We start from the raw sequence: 26,320 nt of genomic DNA, 5'->3' as shown, positions 1-26,320 counted from the left end.
CATAAAATTTCCCTTGGATAATATTTCCAAGGACTTGGGCCACATTTGCAGCCACGCGACGTCTTATCAGGACATCTTTTTATGACATCTTATTATCTCATTCCTACTTTGGACAAACTTGCAGCCTATCGAATGTAGCCTGCCCACAGGGCAGAGTCTGGCGTACCAAATATGCCAAATACCAGTAACAATGGTGGGTCTCATTCTCCTAAAGAGCCTTGAATATAATCTCAGGGCTAGGATGAAGGAGACGTTACTGGGGCCTGCTCGAGGCAATCGACGAATAACAGGATGATGAAATGAAAATGAAAAAATGAAATATTTCCAAAAACTATTGTCTTCTACCACATTTAGTAGGTTTCTTGTTGCTGTTTTTTTGTTTTGTTTTTCATAACTTTTCCTGTCTTCAGGGTTTGGGTCTTCTTAAACAGGCTCCTCCTTCTTCACTCTTTTTTTCTCTTCTTCACTCTTATTACCACCACATTCCTCTTTGTTCGGTTTCTCTGCTGTGTTCTTAGTTCCAGTGTGAGTCTATGTTGAAACTTGCTCCCTACCGAGAACAAGTTCTTACTTATAATTGATTTCAGAGAAGTACTCAAGGAAGAATGCCTAGCTTCATGTTCTCTCTGTTTCTCTATAGAAGATAATTTCAATTTAGGTGGTAAGACACATGCACACAGAAACCTGCCAGATCAGAGAAGGTCGAAGCTATGTACCTTTGAGATTTATTTATTTGAAAAAAATCCCTTCTTCCAGCTTAATGAAAGTATAATTGACTAATAAAATTACAAAGTTTATAATATATTTTACATGCATACACATGCACATGTATAATAAATGAACGATAAAAGGTTTATTATATGCCATCACCTCATATAGTTACCCATTGGATGTGCATTTATTGAGCAAAGTTAAGATATATATCTTACAAGTACAACATCAGTGATAATCATCACATCATTACATATATCCCAAGTACTTATACATCTTTTTGGGGGGTGGGGGAGCACACCAAGTGGTGCTGAGAGTTACTTATGGCTCTGCACTCAGAAATTACTCCTGGCAGAGTTCATGGAATCATATGGGATATGGAGGATTGAACTCAGCTGGGCTGTATGCAAGGCAAGTCTTATCCTCTGTACTATCGCAAAAAGAAAAGACTTGTTTATTTGTTTGGGGCCCACACCTGGCAGGTTGTTCCTGACTCTGAGCTCAGGGTTCACTCCTGGTGGCATTGGACAATCAAAGTGGTGCCTGGGATCTAACCCTGGTCAAAGGCTTGCAAGGCAAGTGTTGTACCTGCAGTATTATCACACTCCATTGTGTGTTCTTCGCACTCTAACACTAAAGATCAGTTGACTCTCTCTGTACAATTATTTCTGGGATTAAATTTTGTTTTATTGGTTTGTGTATCTGTTTTCATGCCAGATACTAGGCTTTTTAATCACTTTGCTGGGAAAGAGTTTCCATCAGCAATAAGAGGATGGGCTTTCAATATTGAACCTCAGAATTTTTATACATTGCTAACATTTATTTTGTCTGGTTCTGCTGGTCAAGCACAACCAGTGGAATAAGGCATAAGATCCTTGCTCTTTTTGTATTGGTTAAGGATCACTTCCAAGTTAAAATGAAGATATGAATAATTTGTTCATTAATTAGGGACGATCAGTCAGTGGTGAGGAGGGCTAAAACTTCTTTCTTAGCTTCTCCCAATTACTAGATTCACAATTAAGTTTTCAGTTTATTCTGAAGCTACAGAAAACACAGGTGGATATTAGTTAAATAGTCTAGTCTACTACAATTCAGTCTCCCTTTTTCTCAGTGGTAAGGAGACAGGAGAGGAAGAACATCTGTGGACCATGCAGCAGATGTTTCTCCTTCCCAGACTGTGTCTCTCCAGCCCATTCTACATGTCAAAGGAATACTGAGGACACTACAGGGGGAGAGTTGAGGGTTGAACATTTAATACAAAAAAAAACAGTCAATTCACAGTGTTAGTTTTTACTGGTCACATTAACACAAAGAGAAGAGAAGTATAATGGCTGCTTTCCAAATGCTAAGAGACCATTTAAATTGTGTTATTTTTTTCTTCATCCTCATTGAAATAGAAATGAAAGCAGAACATTATTTAGGCTTTGCTCTATTAGACTTTGCTTTCTTTGCTAATCCATAGTTCATGTCTTTGCTGAGTTAGGGTCTCAGTAAATGCCTACTGCTGCCCAATATGCTTACTTAGAATAAATGAATTACATCTAATTATCATATTAAATTACTATTTAATTATTAATTTTTTGATTATAAATAAATTCTATTTTGTTTTTATGTGACAGCTGTACCGAGCTCATGCAGCTTTCCCAGACTTTTTCCGAACTTCAACTATAACCTGGTGGAAGAATGAGTTGAAAGAATTACACAACAATACGCGGGAATCCGAAAAGAGCCTGAAGTATGATGGCATATGGATTGTAAGTGTGTGTTTTGTCTGTGCACACACTGATAGTATGTTTATTTCTGTGTGTCTAAGCAGCTATATGGCTGAAATTTAATTTACTAGTAGTGATCATTAAGAAAGACTTTGTGTATATCAGATGCAATTGGTCCATTTGGTAGTAAATCCCAGTGTGATTGCCAGAAATATTTTGAAATAGAGTGTTCTCACATCCTCAAACAAGAAGTTTTAAAAATAAAAATCCCTCTCTCTAGATATTACAGTTCATTTTCAGCTGGATTGGGTACATTTCCCTGGGTTTGTATTCAGGGTTTTATGATACAGTGAATTAATTAATTCACCACTTCCTTGCCTCTGAATTGACAGCATGTAAATCATTTTCAAAAGTAAAATAAGCCTGTTTGACATTTCTAGGATATGAATGAACCCTCCAGCTTTGTGAATGGGGCAGTTGAAGGCTGCAAAGATCCCACTCTGAACAGACCTCCCTATATGCCACGTAAGCATCCTGGGTATTCTCTGCTAGTAGAATAATGGCTATCAGGAGTGCCTCATGCAAGAGTCCAGCAGTCAGGGGATTTTTCTGATCACTGGCACACATTCTCACTGGTGTTTTTATTGGTGGGAGGAGGATGTCAGAGACAAATAGACTTCAAGTACTTCACCCACTTGGGTATATGAAAATTACTGGCTCCACTGAATGAATTCCTCAAATTTGTTCAGAAAGCTAGATCTAATTCAGACATGTCAATTCCTTTGTGACTAATTTTTGGGTCACTAAATAGAGAATGTTATTGCTTCCCCATCTATCATGACAACATGGACATTGGAGTCACACTTTTTGTGATACCTCTGTTATAGAACATCATTTTCCAATAATTGTATGACCTACAGTAGAATACTTGAGCTTATCTAAATTAAGAGTCTTAAAATGTTTATATAATCATGATTTTTAATATTTTATATGTAATATATATAATTTATATGTAATAATGTACATCGGAGAAGCTTAGATTGGAGCCTGTTAGTCACCAGATTTGATCACAGGGTGTTCTTCCTTGTGATCCCACGCTCACCCTGGCGGATTGATATTGAAACACTCTGTGGGTGTCATTGCAGCTCAGAGATGAGTGTACCCTCATTCCTCTGGGGAGGAGAGAGACCCTTACAGTGGCAAAGAGGCCTTGATGAGAAGCTGGGGTGAATAGCATCTGGATAGCTTTCCCATCTCTGCATCTCTTGTTTCAGATCTGGAAACCAGAGACAGAGGTCTAAGCAGCAAGACCCTGTGCATGGAGAGTGAGCATATCCTGGAAGATGGCACCAAAGTGCAACACTACAATGTGCATAACCTGTATGGGTGGTCCCAGACCAGACCTACCTACGAGTGAGTTGTCATCTCCCTTCTTCTGTCGTACAACCTGCAGTGATTGCCCATGGCTGATGACACCACTGACTTTCCTTTTCAATCCCCCTTAGAAGGGCTAATAAGACTTTTAAAACAGGGTCACAGCTCACATTTATTAAACAAACACTTGCTAGCATGAAGCCAGAACCCGTGAAGGCTGATCTATACAAGGCATTGTCCTGCTAGTGAAAACTCAGAGGCAGGACAGGGGTTTACCACTGTGAATTTGATTGAAACTAATGAGCTTTCACAGAAAAAGGAGGCAGAGGACTGGTTAGATCTCTCCTTTATTTCTAAGATGACCTCTCTCCCTAACACACATTTACACACTTGAATCATTCTTATTCTATAGTCAATTGATACTTTTATGAATTAAAACTGTTGTATTTTGTGTATTCATTCGGACAAGTAACAAAATTTATCCTAAAGAAAGCCTTATACAGAGTCATTCTGACAACATAATACTACGTGTTGAGTAAATAAATGGCAATAGCAACTTCTCTAAATTGACCCAATGAGTTTTTTCCATGGTGATTTTCTTTCTTTTTGCTAAATAGTGTAAATTACTCTGTAAAAGCATGTTCGTTATTATTGCTTCCATCATCTGGACTCAGTCAGGTGGGATCTTATCATGATTTCCATTTCTGTTTTCTCTCTAATAACATAGTGGCAATTTGTCACCGTAATGTAGGCCTGGGAGCTCTGGGAAGAAACCGTCTGTGGTCTTTCCTCCCCTGCTCTGGCCAACAATCATTTCCTTCATTCTCTCCAACCAGAGGTGTGCAGGAGGCGACTGGAGAGCGAGGGATTGTCATTACCCGCTCCACGTACCCGTCTTCTGGTCGCTGGGCAGGACACTCGCTGGGAGACAACACTTCTGGGTGGGACCAGTTGAAGAAATCTATCATTGGTGTGTGGGCTTGTTCCCAGGGTCTCTGCTTTCTGGTGTGGGGAGGGGAGGTTGGTGAAGGGGAGGTATAGAGATAGGTTCTCTGATAAAAACCTGAGAAAAGGCTGGGAAGAAAGCTCAATGCTCTTTAAGTGCTCTGCTCGGCACTGCATGGTCCCCTGAGCTCTGCTGGGATCAACCTTCACACATGGAGACCCTGAGCCCTGGCCTGAAAACAAGAAACAAAAATGATCTAAGCGAGAAGGAGGAGGCAGGTGCCAATCGTGGTATCTGACACAGTGTGCTCTCATTGCAGGCATGATGGAGTTTAGCCTCTTCGGCATATCCTATGTAAGTATCCCTGACACCACTCTAAATCATCAGGTAAATGGTGACATCTTTCAAAAGCAATTAATAGCCACATTATATTCCATTTTTTTCAGACAGGAGCAGATATTTGTGGGTTCTTTCAAGATGCTGAATATGAGATGTGTGCTCGCTGGATGCAGCTGGGGGCATTTTATCCCTTGTCGAGGAACCATAACACCTTTGGGACCAGGGTAGGTATTTTCCCTTATTTCAAAAGTTCTGTATGGACAAGAAAATAGTCTCTAGTTCTGAGATACAATTCATGAAATCAGTTTTCCCTGGAGACATCACAAAGACAACTAAATCCTTATGCTGAAACTATTTAATATCTACCCTCCTAGAAACTTTCCAATAAATGTCACAGATCGTTAACTTTAGTCACCATGCCACATGCTAAATTACCATAATATATGCAGTTTACAACAATAAGTTGATTTCTGTTATAAATATATGCAATTTATAGTAGTAAATGGCCACTTTGGCCGCTTCACCCATCTCTTATATCTGATAACCACCAATCTGCATTTTGTTTCCATGTGTTCTACTTTGTAAAATGCCACATATAAATGATATAATACAGTAATTACTTTCTGTCTGAAACATTTTATTTCACATGGTGAAATCAAGATCCATCTATATTTTTGATAGTAATAGAGTTTCTTTTTCATGGCTAAATAATATTCTATAAACCACACATATACATGAATTCTGATATATATTTAATATATTAATTTATTTTGTATCTCCATATAAACACACATATATACAGACACAAACTCACAAGTGGAACAAGTGGAATTGCTGTATCATGTGGCAGTTTCTTTTTCAATTTTGAGTAAAAACATACCATTTCACATGGACGCTGTAAATTAAGACTACTGCTGCCCACTTCCCTCCATTTCTTAGCTAAAACTTGTTATCTTTTAGCTTTTTGATAATCCCATTCTAACAGGTATGGGATAATATGCCATTATGTTTTTTTCTTTGTATTTCTCTCATATTTAGTAATATTTAGCATCTATCTATATATACCTATGACTATATGCCATCAATGAAAACAAAATATCAATAACAGGAAGAACTAAAACATTAATAAACATGAGAAAATAGAAGTTATGAAAAAATCTTAAGGCAAAACTATAAACATAAGATCAAAAATTTTGTAAAATGTACCAGAAGTAGTTCTAGTAAGAGTTTTTAGTGATAAATTACTAATTTTCATTAACAACAGCAACAAAAATTTTGCTCTCCCTTTCACCATGGCCCGTTTCAGGATGGAAAACCTTGTCCTAGGACCTTGAGGGCCTCTTCCTTGCCAACCACAGCCCCTAGATCAGGAAGCTGCACCAACTGACTCAACTCTAATTCTTCAAGCCCCAAAATGCACAGGACACTTTTGTGTCTGCAAGAAATTATTACCAAACACATTCTTCCTCCACATTGAAGCCAGTGTTTCCAACATCTCATTTCATTGACTTTCGCAGCTGAAAAATCTCAAAGGGTCTCTACCTTTCTAGTTAAAGAAACTAACAGCACATAGATCAACTGAGATTAAAGCAAGTTGAATAAAGGAACTAAGGATAAGGTCAGAAATAAAGAAAATAGACTGTAAAAGTGATAGAGAAAATTAATAAAACTCAGAGCTGATTTTTTCAAAAAGATACAGAAAAATTGACAAACATCTAAGTTGGACTTCCTAAAATCCGAAGACTCCATAAAGAAAATGATAAATATAATAAATAAGCAAAATGTTAAATAAATAAGATATTGCACCTCACACCAAAAAATACAAGAAATTATGAGATTCTTCTATTACTAATTGTATACTGACATGTTTAGACAATGTACAAGAAACAAAGAAATTTCTAGGCATACTAAACAAACAAGCCTAGCAAGACTGAGTCATGAAGATATGAAAATATGAAAATATGAACAGAACAGCCATGAATAAAGACATCGATTCAATAGTCAAAAACATTAAAAAACAGTACTAAGTGCTTTCCTTGGTGAATTTTATCAAACATTTTAAGAACTAACGACAATTATTTTAAAACGTCATGAAAATTGAAGTGTACTAAACATTCCCAATGTTCATTTTATGGAACATTGCCTCGATACTAAAGCTGGATAAGGATAGTATAAAAAAGAAAAATAAAACTGAACAATGATATACCTGATAAATAAAGATTTAAAACTGAACAAAATATTAGCACAGTAAGAATGAGGTGCCTGGGCAAGACAGATAGTACAGGGATTAAGGCCCTAGCCTTGCATGCAACAATTCCAGACAGATTCCCAGCAATGCGTATGGCTCCCTGCACACTGCCAGGAATGGTCATCAGAGCAAACTCTGAGCACTGCCAGGTGTAGACCCCAAACTAATAAATAAATAAATAAATAAATAGAAGAATTTGTTGCCATTTTATCAAGTATGATTTAAACCTTGGCATGCAAAGGTGATTCAATATGTGCAAACAAATTAATGTGATACTCCACTTTAACAGAATGAAAAATAAAAATTATATCATAATTTCAATAGGTGCAGAGAAAATGTATGACAAGAACAACATCCTTTTATGATAAAAACCCTTAACAAAATATTTTTTTTACTCAGTTTGTTTCACCCACTGGAAGAAATCTATCCTACATTATACAGACTTTATTGACACGAACATATTATATTCAACAGTGAAACGTTAAAAACCTATTTAATGTCAGGGACAACTCAAAGGTGCTATTAATATCACTCCTAATTTCCATAGTAGTTGAAGTCCTAGTCAGAGCAATCAATCAGTCAAGAGCAATATATAAAAGGTATACAAAAATAAAGGAAGATGTAAACTAATCTCTTGATAATTTAATGATCTTATATATAAAAATCCTATGGATGATACAAAAACTATTGGAACTAATAAATTTCCAGATATTATTTCTTATTCACAAAGAAATATCTGAAGAAGTAAAGAAAACAATCTCATTTATAATGCATCAAAAAGCAATAAAATACTTAGGGAATGCATATAATTGAGAAAGTGAAAGACTCACGCACTGAAAACTATAACACTGATGAAAGAAGTTTAAGAAAACAAAAACAAATGACAATATCGTACTTGCTTATGGATCAGTAGAATTATTATTGTTAAGATAACCATGCAATTTAAACCCATGCATAGTCAATTCCTATAAAAATTCACGTGAAATTTCTTAAAGTTGAAACAGAAAATCTCTGAAGAATGGTATAGAACTACAAAAGACTTTCTAAAGTCAAAACAATCATGAGTAAAAAGAACAAAGTTAGAAATATTATGCATCTATTTCAAATGGTATTGTAAAACTATAATAAACCTAATGTATTGCTAGTGGTGTAAAAATAGAGCCCTAAGAGAGAGCCTAGAAACGAATCTTTAAATATACTGAAAACTAACACTTGACAGTAGATCCAGGAATTCCCAATGTAGAAAAGGTGGCATATTTAATACGTGACGTTAAGAAAAACTAGGTAATCAACACGTAGCTGAGTTAATTGGTCGCTGGTTATGAATACCAACATCACCACTAACAAAAATAAACTAAATATAATACCAGAAACTAGAAAGATTATAAAAGAAAAATATGTAAAAACGATGCCAGAAAAAAAGAGAGAGGAAGCTTTCTGATTCTGTTCTTGGCATTGAAATTTTTAGATATGACATTAAGACAAAAATTATTAGCAAAAATAACAAGCAAGACTATACCAAACAGAAAATCTTCCATGGATCAAAAGAAACAACAAAATTAGAAGACAATCTTTTGGAATTGGAGAAAATATATGCAATCCATGTATTGGATAGGGAGACAATATTTTGATACATGTAATACAATGCAGTGGAAATAGAAAATTTTCATTTAAAAATGTTCATAAGAACTTAATGGATGATTTTCTAAAGTTGACATACAAATAGTCATCAGCTGCATGGGCTGAAATCTATGCTTCAGTAAATACAATTGTCTTTGTTTTTTTAATATTATTCTTTCTGTTTTTTATCAGCGGATAGCATTAGCTGCCTTTGGATAGTTTCAGTAAAAATATTACTTTGGTCTATTAAAAATATTCTGTATCATCTATAATTATTCTTAGTTTAGTTGTGTGTCATCATCTTTTGGAATACATATTTAGGGACCTTCTTAAGGCCCTCCCCTGCCCTGCACCCCCCTTCCCCCTACACCCACTCCACCTCATCCCACTAATGTTAGTACTTTGTTACTTTTTCAGAGGCAAGATCCTGTATCTTGGGATAAAAACTTTGAGGATATCTCTAGAAGTGTCCTGAATATCAGATACACCTTGTTGCCATATCTCTATACCCTGATGCACTTGGCCAACACAGAGGGCAGTACTGTCGTGCGGCCTCTATTCCATGAGTGAGTATCTCACTGGGGTCCAAATGATACTTGCATTCTCTGTGGTTCCAGTTGAAGAAAACAAAGCTTTCAAATCAAAAGGAAAATGATTGCCTTTGTCATAGCTTTCTGGGCAGAGTCATGCTTCACCAGTCTTTCAGCAGAGTATCAAACATGCGTTGGGTCTTGGATAAAAGGCTTGAGAAAGTCAAATATGTTTGACTTGAAATGTGTCCAGGTTGAGGCACATGGAGATATCCATGGTGATCACTGCATCACTGTATCACTGTCATCCCGTTGTTCATTGACTTACTCGAGCTGGTGCCAGTAATGTCTATTTGTCCAGCCCTGAGATTTTTTTTAATTTTTATCAATGAAACGCCATGAGGTACAGTTCTAGACTTACAAATATTTGTGCTTGAGTTTCAATTATACAGTGATTGAGTACCCATCCCTCCACCAGTGCCGATTCTCCACCACCACTAATCCCAGTATCCCTCCCACACCCACCCCTCATCCCACCCTGCCTCCGTGGCAGAGCAATCCCTTTTGTTCTCTCTCTCCTTTTGGGTGCTGTGGTTTGCAAAAGAGGAATCGAGTGGCAATCATGTTCAGTCTATAGTCTACTTTCAGCATGCATCTCCCATTCTGGGAGGATCCTCCCAACAACCTTTACTTGGTGTTCCCATCTCTATCTGAGATGCCTTTTCCCCTAGCATGTGTGGCTGGCCTTCAAGCCATGGAGTGAACCTCCTGGTACTTTTCTCAACTATTCTTGGATGTTAGTCTCCTATTTTTCCTATTTTGTTACTTTATATTCCCCAGATGAATGCAATCTTTCTATGTCCGTCCCTCTCTTTCTGACACATTTTGCTTAGTATGATACTTTCCATGTAGTACCACTTGTATGTAAATTCCATGACTTCAACTTTTCCAACAGCTGCATAGTATTCTATTGTTTAGATATACCAAACTTTCTTTAATCAGTCATCTGTTCTCGGACACTCGAGGTTTTTTTCTAAATCTTGGCTATTGTGAACAGTGCAGCAATAAACATAGAAGTGGAGATGTCATTTTGTCTATACTTTTTTTGCCTCTCTGGGATATATTCCCACGAGTGGTATTGCTGGGTCAAATGGGAGCTCAATTTCTAATTTTTTTGAGAATTGTCCATAAGTTTTCCAAAAGGGGTGAACCATCTGGCATTCCCACCAGCAATGAAGGAGGGCCCCTATCTTGCCACATCTGCGCCAACACCAGTTGATTTTGTTCTTTTGGATGTGGACTTTTGTTCTTTTGTGTGAGATAATATCTAATTGTTATCTTGATCTGCATATCCCTGATTATTTATGATGTAGAGCATTTTCTCATGTGCCTTTTAGCCATTTGGATTTCTTCTTTGAGAAAGTTTCTGTTTATTTCATTGCTACATTTTTTGATGGGGTTGGATGTTTTCTTCTTGTGGAGTTCAACCAGTACTTTGCATATCCTTGATTTCAACTCCTTGTCGGATGGGTAGTGGGCAAATATCCTTTCCCATTCTGTAGACTGTCTTTGTATTTTGCTCACTGTTTCTTTTGAGTTGCAGAATCTTCTTAGTTTAAGATAGGCCCTTTTGTCTATCTCTGTTTTCACTTGCTTGGCCAGTGGTGTGACATCTTTGAAGATACCATTAGCTTCAATGTCATGGAGGGTTTTGCCAACTTTGTCTTCCCAATGTACCTTATGAATTCAGGTCTGATGTTGAGGTCTTTAATCCATTTTGATCTAACTTTTGTACATGGTGTTAGGCAGAGATCTGAGCCCATTTTTTTGCATGTAGCCATTCAGTTTTGCCAGCACCATTTGTTAAAAAGGCTTTCCTTACTCCACTTCACATTTCTTGCTCCTTTATCAAAGATTAGGTGATCATATGTATCGGGGGAGATGTCAGTATATTCAACCCTATTCCATTGGTCTGTGGCTCTGCCTTTGTTCCAGTACCATGCTGTTTTAATTATTACTGCTTTGTAATAGAGTTTGAAGTTGGGGAGGTTGATTATTCCCATTTTCCTTTTCTCAAGAATTGCTTTAGCTATTTGTGGGTGCTTATTGTTCCATATGAATTTCAGGAGTGTTTGCTCCATTTCTTTGAAGAATGTCATGGGTATCCCTATAGGGATCTCATTGAATTTGTACAATACTCTGGGAAGTATTGCCATTTTGACAATGTTAATTCTCCTGATCCATGATCAGGGAATATCTTTCCATTTCCTCATCACTGTCACTGTCACTGTCCTCCCGTTGTTCATCAATTTGCTCGAGCGGGCCCAGTAACGTCTCCATTGGAGACTTTTGTTGTTATTGTTGTTGTTACTGTGTTTGGCATATCAAATACATCACAGGTAGCTTGCCAGGCTCTGCCGTACGGGCGAGATACTCTCAGTAGCGTGCCGGGCTCTCCAAGAGGGGCAGAGGAATTGGGCGGAGGAATTGAACTCTGGTCGGCCATGTTGGCTGCGTGCAAGGCAAATGCCCTACCGCTGTGCTATTGCTCCAGCCACATTTCTTCATGTCCTCTTTTATTTCCTGAAGTAGCGTTTTGTAGTTTTCTTTTTACAGGTCCTTTACTTTCTTAGTTAAGCTGATTCCTAGATACTTGATTTTCTGGGGCACAGTTGTGAATGGGATTGTTTTCTTCATGTTACTTTGTTCTCTCTCACTATTTGCATATAGGAAAGCCATGGACTTTTGGGTATTGATTTATAGCCTGAAACTTTACTATACAAGTCTATTGTTTCTAGGAGTTTCTTGCTAGAGGTTTTAGGGTTCTCTAAGTATAGTATCATAACATCTGTGAATAGTGCGAGCTTGATTTGTTTCTTTTCTACGTGGATTCCCTTAATATCTTTTTCTTGCCTAATTGCTATTGCAATTACTTCCAGTTCTATATTGAACAGCAGTGGAGAAAGTGGGTATCCTTGTCTTATCCTTGATCTTAGGGGGAATGCTCTCAGTTTTCCCCATTGAGGATGATGCTTGCTGTAGGCTTGTGGTAGATGGCTTTAACTATTTTGAGAAAAGTCCCCTCTATACCCATGTTGGTGAGGGTTTTCATCATAAACGGGTGCTGTATCTTGTCAAATGCTTACTTTGCATCTATTGATATGATTGTATGTTTTTTATCTTTTCTCTTATTGATATGATGGGTTACGATAATTGATTTCTGAATGTTAAACTATCCTTGTATCCCTGGGATGAATTCCACTTGGTCATGGTGGGATTCAACTCGTCTTTTTGATGAGTTGTTGAATTGTATTTGCTAGTATTTTGTTGAGAATCTTCACATCCGTGTTCATCAAGGATATCGGCCTGTAGTTTTCTTTTCTTGTGGTGTCTTTGTTTCCTTTAGGTATTAGAGAAATATGGGCTTCATAGAAACTTTTTGGGAGAGTTTCTGTTTCTTCAATTTTCTGGAAAAGCTTGAGAAGAACTGGCAATAGGAACTCTTTAAATGTTTGGGAAAGTTTGCTAGTGAATCCATCTGGATTGGGCTTTTGTTTTGGGGAAGACTTTTGCCAGCTCTGAGATTTTAGCAGCCTCTCCTTACTCATATTTCCCAAGGATTGGAGGCTCTTTCAGGATCAGCGTAATGAGTCCTGTTATAGTTACTGGTTTTGGCATATCGAATATGCCATGGGGAGCTACCCAGGCTCTGCCCGTATGGGCAGGATACTCTTGGTTGCTTGCTGTGCTCTCCAAGAGAAATATATATATATATATATATATATATATATTACTCTATGGTTTGTTGCCTACTGTCTGAACTCCATCAAACATGGTGTGGTAATTATGGAAAATGGGTAGGAGTTGTCGCACAGTCCAGAAAGCAGCCTGGAGCATGGTGGAGGTGGGGTAGTGGATATCTGTTCCCAGGGCTGGGTCCTTTGGGACGGGGAGGGCTCTTGCTTGCCCCCCTCTGGGGTGTCTTGAGTGAAAACTGGCTGGTGTGAAGTCCTGTGGTATGGTTATGGGGGCCTCATTTTATACTCCCATGTGGGAGGAGCAGCCGTGAGCTCTGGACGGTGGTCAATGACGAGATTATCTGGTACGGGCAGGGTGTGGCTTATGGGTGTGACCCCTGGGTCACCGGAACTGGGGGAAGCAGGCAGAGAATCACTGTTCCAGGTCCTGTTCGGTCCAGAGTTCAAGGTCACAAAGTTTCAGATTACCCGGCTTCCATGGGACCTCAATCCTGCACAAACCTTGACCAGAGCATCCGGAAAGCGGCCTGGAGCATAGTGTGGCTCTTGCCCACCCCCCTCTGGGGCACCCCAAGAGAAAACAGTCTATCACAGAGTCCGGAATCTATGGTGATAACATATATAAATTCAGTCATTTCTGGAGCTGGATAAGCATGCCTTACACATAGTGAGTAATGTGTCTGGTCAACAAGTAATGAATAGTATAGTATGAGGCAGATTTTTGAGCCAAGTCTAAATAGGAGGGATTCTTTAAGGTCTTGGGTTGTGGTTCTGCTGTAGAATCCTAATAGTGGTAACATATCTTCTCTTTCCAGGTTTGTGTCGGACAGAAAAACTTGGGACATAGACAGGCAGTTCCTGCTGGGCCCAGCTTTCCTAGTCAGCCCTGTCCTGGAACCTGTGAGTATGAGGTCCTCTGGCAATAAAGGGATCCCGAGGCAGATAAATAGGGAAGAAGAACTGTTCTGGTAGGAATTCTTATTCTACTATATCCCCTCCTCTCCCTCTGAGCTGAAGTCCTTCACTAGGTGTTCTGGTCCTTTGCATCCTTAACTTTTAAATAAGTGCAACAAATCTGATTGACTAGACAATCCAGAAGGGGAAAAAGATATCTTCTATATTTAAAAACACAATCATCTCTTTAATTGAAATCAGCAGTATAGGTCATGTGGGTGTAGAACTATGAAGAATTTGTTGCCATCATCTACTATCATAAAAACAAAACTTTGATTAGAGGTGCATATAGTCTTGTTGTTGGCTAGTACTTCTCTTCCTGCTGTCAGAGGATTTGGGGTACCCCCTTTTACTTTGGTGGTGATTGTATTTCTGACTAAAATACTAGTTAATGATATCCTCCCCAAACTTATTGCATTAATAATAATTTCTGAAGTATTTTTTGTTTGTTTGCTTGACAAAAAAACACAGGGTTATACCCCATGATGTTCAAGGCTTACTCCTGGCTCTTTGCTTAGGAATCATTTCTTAGGGTTGATTTTTAAACCAATATGTGCTATCATATTTTGAACTAGGGTTGCACATGTGCAAGGCAAGCATCTCAATACCTGAACTATCTATCTGGTATCGTAAAGTCCTGACATCATAAACACCATAAAACTTGGGTTGTTTTAAACCCAGCTTCAAGATTTTTTCTTTAGAAAGGGCACAGGAGAAGTCAAAAAGCAAGTATAATCATCTTTGTCAAGTTCTATGTTCCAATAGGTTTTATGGAATGTCCTTTTTAAGGTAGGCAGATCATTTTCCATTTAAGAAGGGGAAAGAGGGAACAGTCTCCCCCAATATTATTGGCTTGTAGATTTTGAGACATGTTTCATTACTCTTTGACACATCTTTTATGCAAATTGGTTACTCTGCTCTGGATAACTAACATAGCCCACTGTCCATGCCTTTGTGTTTTATTTTAGAATGCTACAACTGTCAATGCATATTTTCCTGATGCCCGCTGGTATGATTACCACACGGTAAGTTTTTCTGATTGTGTGTGCAACCTGGGAAAACAGAAGTGTGCTCAAATGTCAGATAAAATTCTGGCTGCATAGGAGCTAGAGAGATAGTGTTGAGCTTAACTTGCATGAGGTCGCCCTAGTTTCCACCCTCAGCACCCCATATATTCTCGTGAACCCAGCCAAGAAGGATCCTTGGCATAGAACCAGGAGATCCATGATGTTTTTTTCTCCTTTAAAACAGTCAAATGCACTCCACTATCAAACCTGACTGGCATCTGGTTTTGTAAGTAACGTTTAATTGGAATTCACTGTAGGCATTTTTTAACTTATCAACAATAATTGGGTTCCCAATTCGACAACAGAGTTCTTTGGTTACATCAGAAATTAGCTGGAGCATAATTTTTAAATTTATTGCTTCTTATATGGCCTTTTACAAAGTTTATTAATCCCTGTTACAGAGGATACACAAACTGATGCAACCTATTACTGAAATGTATGTGATCATGTGAAAGGAACAGAGCAATTATCTAAAAACATTGTAGAAAAATAAACCTCCATTATAGAAAAATAGATGCAGGCAGACTAGGTAAAAAATAGAAGACATTTGGGGGAGTTGGGTATTGTTGAAAAGGAATCCCGAAAGATAGATGGATGTTTAAAAAGTTCACTAGGAAAGTCAAAGTACCTTCACCGATAAAAATACAAACATACAGAAGGTCAAACAGTAGAAAACGGAAAGCAAAATTAATCATTTTTGAGCACCAAGAGATACCACTTCCCACCACAAGAATGTCCATCAAAAAATGATAAAAAATAAAATGATGGACAGGTGTAGGGAAGAAATGCCCAGCAAACTGCAGGTGGGAATGTAAGTAGCTATAGTCATTATGGAGAATAGAACTGGGGATCTTGAAGAAAAGAATACCACTACCCTCTGATTCAGTTAATTACTCTTTGTAGAGTGCTTTGCCTGTCCCTGTTGCTCTTGGTGAACATAGATACACGGTCATGGTCACGGTCCTCCCGTTGTTCATCGATTTGCTTGAGTGGGCCCAGTAATGTCTCCGTCATGAGACTTGTTGTTACTGTGTTTGGCATATCGAATACATCATGGGCAGCTTGCCAGGCTCTGCCGTGAGGGCAAGATACTCTTGGTAGCTTGTCTGACTCTCCGAGAGGGGCGGAGGAATCGAACTCGGGTTGGCCATATTGGCTGCGTGCAAGGCAAATGCCCTACCGCTGTGCTATAGATACAATAAAATCTATTTTTGCTCATCCACTCTTATTTCATCATGTAATGCATTAAGTAGTTTGAGTGGTTTGTGGCATTCATTTAAAAGAGAGGAGCATAGAAATAATTCAATGTGTCTTATCCATTAACAATTTTTATGACATTAAGAGCAGACTGTGTATATGAATTAAGGGTAGTTTTCTTGGTTACAGCATAGAACATATGTTGGGGTTTTAAAATAGTGTTTTAATCCACTACCTCCACTACCCAGCCATGCCACACTCCAGGATGCTTTCCGGACACATCATAAGACACTTAATACCCATCTTCCAGGATTGCTGCACCATATTTGATAGGGTTCAAATATGGTTTGAACCATGGGAACACCTACAAGGGCAATTAGAGGCCGCCCCAAAAGCCTCTATTTCTCTCAGAGAGCCTGGTAAACTACCGAGAGTATTCCGCCCGCATGGCAGAGCCTGGAAACCTATTCGTTGTGTATTTGATATGCCAAAACAAGTAATTACAATGGATCTAATTCTGACCCTGAAGGAGTCACCAATATGGCAGCGTTGAGAAGGGTGAGAAAGGAGCAGCTGATAAAATCTCAAGGCTGAGCTAGGCTGCCAAAATTAAGAAAGTCAAAAATGATTGTCTGTAATTTCAATGCATGTACACTGGCATCTGATGCATCCATAGAGGACCTGATGGTACGAGTGCGAAAGGTCTAGTACGACATTATTGATCTGATCGAGACAAGAAGGCATCAATCACATCACACCGTTTTTGACATTGGAGAAGAACTATTCCTCAGAACATGTGACAAAAGAGGCGTCGGAAGCATTGGTGTCCTTGTCAATATGAACTTGACATGGGCATTGATTCATTCAAATGCCTAACAACCCGAATGGGACAATTACACTTGAATAGATATGGCTCACTGCCGGCAGCTTCTATCTTTGTTGTCTACATACCAACATCCAATTATGACACTGTCACACTGTTCTCCCATTGTTCATCGATTTGCTCAAGTGGGCCCAGTAACGTCTCCATTGTGAGACTTCTTGTTACTGTGTTTGGCATACTGAATACTCTCGGTAGCTTGCCAGGCTCTCCGAGAGGGGTGGAGAAATCGAACCCGGCTTAGCCGGGCTGACTGCACACAAGGCAAATGCCTTACCGCTGTGCTATCACTCCAGCTCCCAGGATCCAATTATGATGAAGAAGAAATTGAGAAGTTCTACATGGAGCTGGAGAAGTCCTATAAAGAAGACCACACCTTCTACAAGATCATTGTTGGCGATTTTAATGCCAAGATAGGATGGAGAAGATCAGCTGAAGAACTCCACAATGGGACCCATGGTCTAGAATGGAATGAACAGGGTGAGAGACTGTCTGAATTTATCATGTTGACCAAGACCATCCATAGTAACTCACAGTTCCAGAAGGCCGAATATAAACATTGGACATGGGAGTCTCCCGGTGGATGGTTCCACAATGAAATTGACCACATCATATTCAATCAATGGTTTTGCCTGACTGATATCGCTGTTGTCCCAAAATTTCAAATTGGATCAGACCACCATCTGCTTCATGCAAAGTTCTACTTCACAGAGTGGGAAGAAAGGGCTGTAAAGTTTAAGAAGAGAACTCCCAGAATGACCAGCAACTGGGAGCTCTTTGGCACTATTGCTGCAACATGGGAAGATGCCATCATTGACAACACTGATGAAGAATGCAATTGACTGGTTCGGCACCTCCATGAGGAACACCAAGAGAGAGATAGCCACAAAAAACATCTGTCTTGTGCGAGGAACACCAAAGAGAGAGATAGCCATAAAAATCACCTGTCTTTGAAAACTCTTGAGCTTATTTGCCAACGTGGATTGGCGTATGCCTCAGGCAACCACAAGCGAATGTTCGAGCTCACAAAGCAGTGCAGAGATGCGATAAAGGAAGACCTCAAAGAGAGAAGAGTATCAGTGCTGGTAGATGTGACAGAAGCCAGGAAAAGCATTCACAACTCCCACCTTTCCTTCACCAACTACAAGACCAAGATGACTGCCCTCCAATGTCCTGATGGATCTTTCACATCTTCCAGAAGGGCAATGGAGAAGATTATCTATGACTTCTACTCAGATCTCTTCCATAGCCACGTCCACCTGCTCGCATACCAAATTCTGCAGGATGGATATGTCGTTCCCAACATTCTCCCTTCCAAAATCTGACACTTCATTTTGTCAGTAAAGAAACGAACAGCACCTGGCCCAGACAAGGTCAGACCTGAACACCTGAAGAACCTGCCATCAGTACTTATCAATACACTGGCTCGGCTCTTCACTCGCTACCTGTCTGAATGCAAGGTTCTTTCCCAATGGAAAACCAGCAGGACTGTACTACTGTACTAGAAGGGAGATATCCATGACATCGGCAACTATCGCCCCATCTTCTGCCATCTACAAGTTGTTCATTCGAATCATTCTGAATAGAATAGGCAGAACACTAGATGAAGGACAACCATGCGAGCAAGCCGGGTTCCAAAAAGGATTCTGCACGATCAACCATATCTATACTGTGACCAAGTTCATTGAGGTTTTGCAAGAGTTCACGATGATGCTGCTCTGTCTAATGTTCATCAATTTAAAGAAGGCCTTTGATTCTGTTGAGACTGAAGCAAACATTGAAGCCCTAGCCAAACAGGGCATTCAAACTCAGTACATCAGGATCTTCTGCGAGCTGTATTATGGATTCACCACCAGGATCTCACCATTCTACAAGAACATGCTCATGGATGTTAAGAGAGGGGTTTGGCAGGGTGATACCATTTCACTGAAATTCATGACCCTCAAGAATGTCATGCAATGACTAGAATGAGAAGAAATGTGATTGAAGATAGATGGTCGGCAACTACACCACCTCTGTTTCACTAATAACATTGTTCTGATAATATGAAACATAGCCAAGTGGCACAAATGCTGACAGACTTCAACTGTGAGTGTGGAAAGTTGGATTACAGCTGAATCTCACAAAGACAATGTTCATAAGAAACACTCTTGTTCCTGATGTTTCATTTACTCTCAACGGAACCACCATCTCCGAATGCAACAGTTATATATACCTAGGTCGAGAAATCAACATGATGAATGACCTGGCACCTGAGTTATGCAGGAGGCAGAGAGCGGCTTGGAACGCCTTCAAGAGTGGTGAAGAAATAGCTAAGAGGACGAAGAATCTCTGACTCTGGGCACATCTCTTTTATTCTACAGTTCTTCCACATTAATATACGCCTCAGAGACCTGGGGTCTTGGAAAACAGTATGAGAACACTATTCATGTCTCCCAAAGAGGAATCCAAAGAGCTATGCTTGGAGTATCATGTTTCACTCAAATCAGAGAAAGAATCCGAGTTCCGATCTCTGTGGATGGTCAAGAATCAGAGACCCAGTTACCCTTGCCTCCTTTTCTGGCTGACAAAAAAGAAAAAAAAAAGAATCAGGGACACTGTCTCGTTTTTCAAGGCATCAAAAATCAGATGGGCTGAACACGAAATGTGATTTGGAGAAGACCGCTGGACTAGAGCTGTTACCGACTGGATTCCACAGGACGTCAAAAGACTGCATGGCCACTCACCTACAAGATAGTTAGACTTCTTCGTCAAGACCCTGAACAATTGGTTTGAGGCTCTTCGTGTTCCTAGAATGAACAGATACCATTGGGCTACACTAGCACGCGACAGGGACGAGTGGAGACGTTGCTGGCACCCGCTCGAGCAGGTCGATGATTAACGGGAGGTCAAGTGATCAAGATTTCAATCATAACAGCTATACAGTTAATAAAAAATTCTCTATAAATGGCCTACTAGGTTATCATTTCCTATATTTCCTACTGCTGGTTTTAGAGTGGTTTTAACGTGATAAACTTATAGTCATATTTTTTGTGTATTTTAGCAAGAATTATTGAAATCATTTTATCATAAAATATTTGAAGTAAACATGCTTGTGACTTCTTAGTTTCTGGGAATTAAATAATTAACAAATTAAAAATCATCATATTTAGCCACAATATATAGTGGAATTGGTAGAAATAAAGAATTTGGTAAAAAGATAACCGCCCAGCTCTACAAGTTTTGGGGTTCACTTGAAGGAAGGACAATCAATAGAGGAAAATGTCTAAGATTTTAGAGAGAAATTTCCTTAGAGATCATATAATGCAATTTTTCATCCCACCAAAAAGAAAAATGAAGAAACTCAGAATTCTGAGACTGGGATTTGTTCATCCTGTGGACTGTAGGCATTGGTGTCTAAATGAACAGGAATAAAAAGTAAAACTGTATTATGGTAGAATTACTCCAAAATTATGAAATATCAGTCTTTAATTGGGGGAATTTTGCCTAGCAAGGAACACTGGCAATGAATGGAGACAGAATAGGGTGGGGAAGATGCTACTGCATCTGCTGGAGATACAATAGCAAACATTCTCAAAGCACTGGACAGTCCCCAGAAGATTATCTCACAGAGATTTCCATAGTGCTCAAATTGAGAAGTTTGAGAAAATGTGGAAGAATGGTTTTTTGGGAATTAAATTTATGCTTTTAGGGTCAGAGACCACTAATTCTTGTTGCACAGAAGGAAAGATATTATAGCTTGGGGCTGAAGATCAACTACAGCTGGTAAAGCACTTGCCTTACATATTACTGATCTGAGTTTGACTCTAGCACCACGTATGATCTCCTGAGCACTGCCAGAAGTGATTCCTGAGACTGGCGCCAGTGTGGAAGCCCCAAGCATAGCCTGTCGTGGCCTACCAAAAAGATATTGAATGTTAAGGAATACAGAGTGTGTTGACAGTAAAGATTCGTAAAACAAGACCCTACACTAAGTTCTTTACTGTCAAGCATGTGTCAGGTGTTATTTTAGTCAGTAGGAGTGAAAATTGGGGACGAAAGATGAATCAAGGTGAAAGAGAAGGAAAAATGCCTTGAGGGGTGTATCGCAGTGATCAGAAGTGAATAATCCCCCTCTCCTGTGAGAAGGAATCCCGACCTGCTGCTGGACAGAACAGCAGTTGTGGAGCAGCTGGGTAAGTGTGAGGAGTGCAGGGGCTGGAGCGATAGCACAGTGGATAGGGCATTTGCCTTGCACTCGCCCGACCCTGGTTCGATTCCCAGCATCCCATATGTTCCCCTGAGCACTGCCAGGGGTGACTCCTTAGCACAGATCCAGGAGTAACCCCTGTGTGTTGCTGGGTGTGACCCAAAAAGCAAATAAATAGTGTGAGGAGTGCAGCTGAGGGTGTATGAAAGGTCAGGAAGGGCAGCAAGTTCTATGGGATGACAAGATGCATGGCGATTTCCTGTTCAAAGAGGCGTGCTCTTACCTTCATCATCTCTTTCCCTCTTGTCTGCAGGGTGTGGACATTGGAGCAAAGGGAGTAATGATGAACTTGTCAGCCCCTCTCAACCACATTAATCTCCATGTCCGTGGAGGCTACATTCTGCCCTGGCAAGTGCCTGCACAAAACACACACTTCAGGTGAGTGACTGGCCAGGTGTCCCTATTGCATGTCACTAAGCTCAGATCACGTTGAAACCCAGCTATATGGAAACTTTACCTTTAGGCTCCAAAGCACTTTTAGCATTTTGCTTGTTTTGCTTGTTGGACTTCTCTAGGCAAATTTTTGACAAGTGATTGTGGACTTTCTTCTGGGGAGGGGGAACTGATGGAATTTTGGGAAACACCTGACAATGTTCAGGGGCTATTCCTAGCTCAGTACTCAGGCATAACCTCTGGTGATGCTCAAGGGACCATACGTGTTATTGGCATTGAGCCAGGATTAGCAGGATGGAAGGAGAGTGCCTTAATCTCTATACTATCTCCGAGGCTCAATGGGTTTTCCTAAATGTTAATTTTTTTCAATTAAGGTACCATTGTTTTTAAAAGACTGTCTTATTTTAAGAATACAATTTAGCAGCTCTTCAAAATCAATTTTCCAACCCCATGTTCATCATCAAGTGTCAATAATCCCTCCTCCATAGTCCATTATTATTGACAAGAATATCCGATCTATGTAGATGAGAGAATAGTTAGAAATTGTTTATGTGCATTTGAAAATGTATACAGGGGCAATGGTGATTTATGCTTCTATTAGAAAACCTTGAATCTTAATGTACTCTTTACTAAGAAAGCTATTATCAAAAAATGGGCAAATTTATTACAATTTATGCCTGAGACTGGGATCCCTTTTAAATTTCTAGACCTAAGTATCTGTAACAATAATCGTATCAAGTCAGAAGGATGCTTGCTCTGTTTTTAGAACTGTACTGAAAATGGAGGTTTAATTTGTATATTATTTTTTCTTAACAAAAATAAGAAAATATAGTCTATGATTTCAATCAGAGGTTTTCAATTCTTTCACACCTGTGGGTCAACTTTGGTCCATACCAACAGTAGAAAATAGTGTTTTCTATTCTAATAAAAATTCACATTTTTCTGTTGGACAAAGAGGCTACAAGTGGTTAAATGATGAACTCAAAATCTTATAGTAAGTTTTGGTAATTTTAACTCATAATTTTAACTATACAATGAAATTTGTGAAACCTGTCAGGTAAGTCTAAAAATTCAGTCAAAGTGGAAGAACTTAAGTGCCAATGTGACAGTACAGTGAATAGGGTGTTTGCCTTACAAGTGGTCGACCCGGGTTCTCTCCCTGGAACTACACATGGTCCCCCAAATCTCACAGGGAGTGATGTCTGAACACAGAGCCAGGAGTAAGCCCTGAGTTCCTCTGGGTGTTGCCCAAAATTCAACAAAATGAACAAAAAATGAAACAATTTAGGTTATGTAGAAACAGAACTTACAGCATGCATGTTTAGGAAATTAGGACAGAAATAAAAACTCTCAATATCAGAATTTTCTTAACAATGGAGGAAGGAAGAAATCCAATGAGATATTGTTCATTTCTTGTAGGCTTGTATAGCGTTAAGAGAAAAAAAAATCCCCATTGATCAGTTGATTGATTAATTAACTCATTTCAGACTTGAAGTTCTATAGCTAAAGGAAACAATAACCAGAAGCAAATCCCAAGTCTCTTGAATCTGTGTGCCAATCTTTACAGCACGAAGCACTTTTCTTTGTTTTCATGAAAAACCTGGGCTTATGGCTGTGACTTTGTTTTTATCTAATATTTCTCTCCTTTCTCCCTGCAGTCGTCAAAATTACATAGGCTTCAAGGTTGCTTTGAATGATACAGGTAGTGCTGAAGGCAAGCTCTTCTGGGATGATGGAGTAACCATTGGTAAGTAATGGCTGCTCTGATTCATGTTTATCTCAGAGGCAAAGTTCCTAAGCACTGTATGGGCCTCCCTTTACCCTTTCTAAGGTTAGTATTACTTAGCATTTTTAGATAGAGAATAACCATATTTTACTTCTAAATGTTTGATGCATAGTGTATATAATTTCTGTGAGTTAATAAAGCTTAACTCCAAGTGACCAAATTTGCTGTGTAAGCAATGAAGATGCTGTAGGGAAAATCTTTTCTATCTGATTCCTGCTGGAGGACACATTTTCTAAAGACATGGTTCACTGTGACAATAGAGAAAACAGTACTTCTATCACTTGTGTGGATGTTTTTTTTTTTCTTGACTTATTTATTTATTTATTTTTTGCTTTTGGGGTCATACCGAGTAACCCACAGGCGTTACTCCATGCTCATGCACTCAGAAATTACTGGCAGTGCTAGGGGGAACATATGGAATGCTGGAAATCAAACCTGGGTTGGCCACATGCAAGGTAAATGCCCTACCCCCTGTGCTATCACTCCAGCCCCTGTGTGGGTGTTGTTTAACTTGAAAGAATTCACAAACTTTCATGTTCTAGATCTCTGTTGCCAAATAAAATAACCATTAGGCGTATGTGTGTAATGACACTTTAAAAGTAGCTAATACACCTGGGGATCTAAGTTCTTCATTTTATTTCATGTTAATTAATTAAAATTTTGTGAGTAGCTACTGTCTCTGACAATATAACTCTAGCTTAGCACTGTAGCACTATCCTCCTCTTGTTCATCGATTTGCTCGAGTGGGCACCAGTAACATCTCATTGTGAGACTTGTTACTGTTCTTGGCATATCGAATGCATCACGAATAGCTTGCCAGGCTTTGCAGTGTGGGCAGGATACTCTCTGTAGCTTACCAGGCTCTCCGAGTTGGGTGGAGGAATCGAACCCTGATTGCCCGCATGCAAGGCAAATGCCCTACCCGCTGCGCTATCTCTTCAGATCAGCTTTAGAGTACCACTAGTTAAATTTTGTTTTATCATGACCCTTTTCTCACAAAAGAAATGTACCACAGGTAAGTGTCTATGGTTCATGACACGTTTGACTTGGAATTTATTTTTGGTCATTGCATGTTCAGAAAATTTTTACTATTGCCAAATTTTTAGCAACCCCCACATTCAACTATGTGATCCAGATAGAATTGCCACCTTTGCTTTAGGAAACAAAGCTCTAGAGAATATTTGTTGTCCTATAGAGTTAGGTCAGCAAATTAGATGAGAAGCAACCACATGGGGAAGGGGAAGGTGCCAAGTATAGAATGTAGCACGGAAAAATCTGAAACAAGTTTCTGTTTAGGGAACTTTTAATGGAGTTTCCCATTTCCCTGAACCTGTGGCATAAATGAAGCACAAGAGAGAAAGAAAACTTTTGTTTGTTCTTCAATAATTTTATTTGAAAATTGTCTAAATACTTCTCAAGTTAAACCAAGCAAGATATCAGCTTTGGTGTTTGTAATGTGTTCACCCCCATGTGTGCACATATGTATGCTCTAGCAGGAGTCTGTAAATTCTGAGGTAATATGGGGAGCTTTTGATAGTGGTATATCACAAGAAAAAAATAACTAAGAGTTTGTTTAGGAAACCACATGCCGTGAGGTGGCTCCACCACACAGCTGCATCTGTATACACTTATTGCAAACATTTGGTACAAACTGAGACTGGAGACAAAGTCCGACTTTGCTCTCATAAGAAGAAACTCTGTAGAGAATAAAAATTGCACAAAAAAATGAACAAAAATCATGTCCACTTTCTCTCTTAACAAGTAAGTGATAGAATCTTAGAGCATAAGTCCTGATGACGATTATTTTGTTGTTTGCAGATACCATTGGGAAAAAAAGCTATTACTTGGCAAACTTCAGTTTCAGCAATGTAAGTGTGACTGATAAACCAAGGGATAATGGAGTTATGCTAGTATCCTGGGGCTCTGCATGGCACCTAGGATTCTAGGTGGTACTTGATGCTATGAGAATCTGAAGGGCGTAAGGTACCACTTACAATCCCTTCATTACTCTTGTTAATATGCATTATTCCTCTGAACTTAAGATGGAGATTTAGTTTAATCCTAAGGAAGTTTCTGTGATTAAGCCCATCATGTTTCATTGGTTACTTATGTCACACCTGCACAGACTGCTCCTATAGTACCTAACTCATAGTCCTATATTGCTGTGGAATAACCTGCACATTTTGTGACTTCTTCACATATAGTGTTTCTGATACTGAGACTCTTTGTCTTTTTGGAATTCAGGGAAATGCCAGATATTTATCAGGCCCTCAGCCAATACAAAGTTAGAGGATAGATGGAAACTAGGGATGGAATCTCAAAATCATAGCCTTCAAGGGCATCGAAGAGGATTAGAAGATAACTCTGACATTGTAAATGCCTACACTGTAAATCATCTACATTTATAAATGATAAAAATATGTTGGGAAGTACCAAGGATATTGCTCAGCATTAGAACATAGATAGGATTTTCATGTCTGTGGCCTTGGTTTCAATCTCTGATATTGAAAATATAAAAAGGAAGAGTTGAAAGGTTTTTCTATTTTTACCTCCTCT

At 39.1% G+C, this 26,320-nt stretch overlaps 1 protein-coding gene across 1 annotated transcript in view; it reads left to right on the top strand.

The window, feature by feature from the left end:
- Positions 1–26,320, top strand: part of LOC130032398 (maltase-glucoamylase-like) — a 192,411-nt gene that overhangs the window by 57,875 nt on the left and 108,216 nt on the right. Inside the window, 11 exon segments of the mRNA XM_056123956.1 lie at positions 702–707; positions 2,331–2,465; positions 2,864–2,948; positions 3,698–3,836; positions 4,634–4,767; positions 5,063–5,097; positions 5,190–5,306; positions 9,368–9,516; positions 14,054–14,138; positions 15,161–15,217; positions 21,839–21,963. Coding sequence (XP_055979931.1) covers positions 702–707; positions 2,331–2,465; positions 2,864–2,948; positions 3,698–3,836; positions 4,634–4,767; positions 5,063–5,097; positions 5,190–5,306; positions 9,368–9,516; positions 14,054–14,138; positions 15,161–15,217; positions 21,839–21,963 — 1,067 coding nt within the window.

Source organism: Sorex fumeus, unplaced genomic scaffold, assembly GCF_029834395.1.
Source record: "Sorex fumeus unplaced genomic scaffold, SorFum_2.1 ptg000048l, whole genome shotgun sequence".
NCBI lineage: Eukaryota > Metazoa > Chordata > Mammalia > Eulipotyphla > Soricidae > Sorex > Sorex fumeus.
This window is presented reverse-complemented; position numbering and strand designations above follow the sequence as displayed.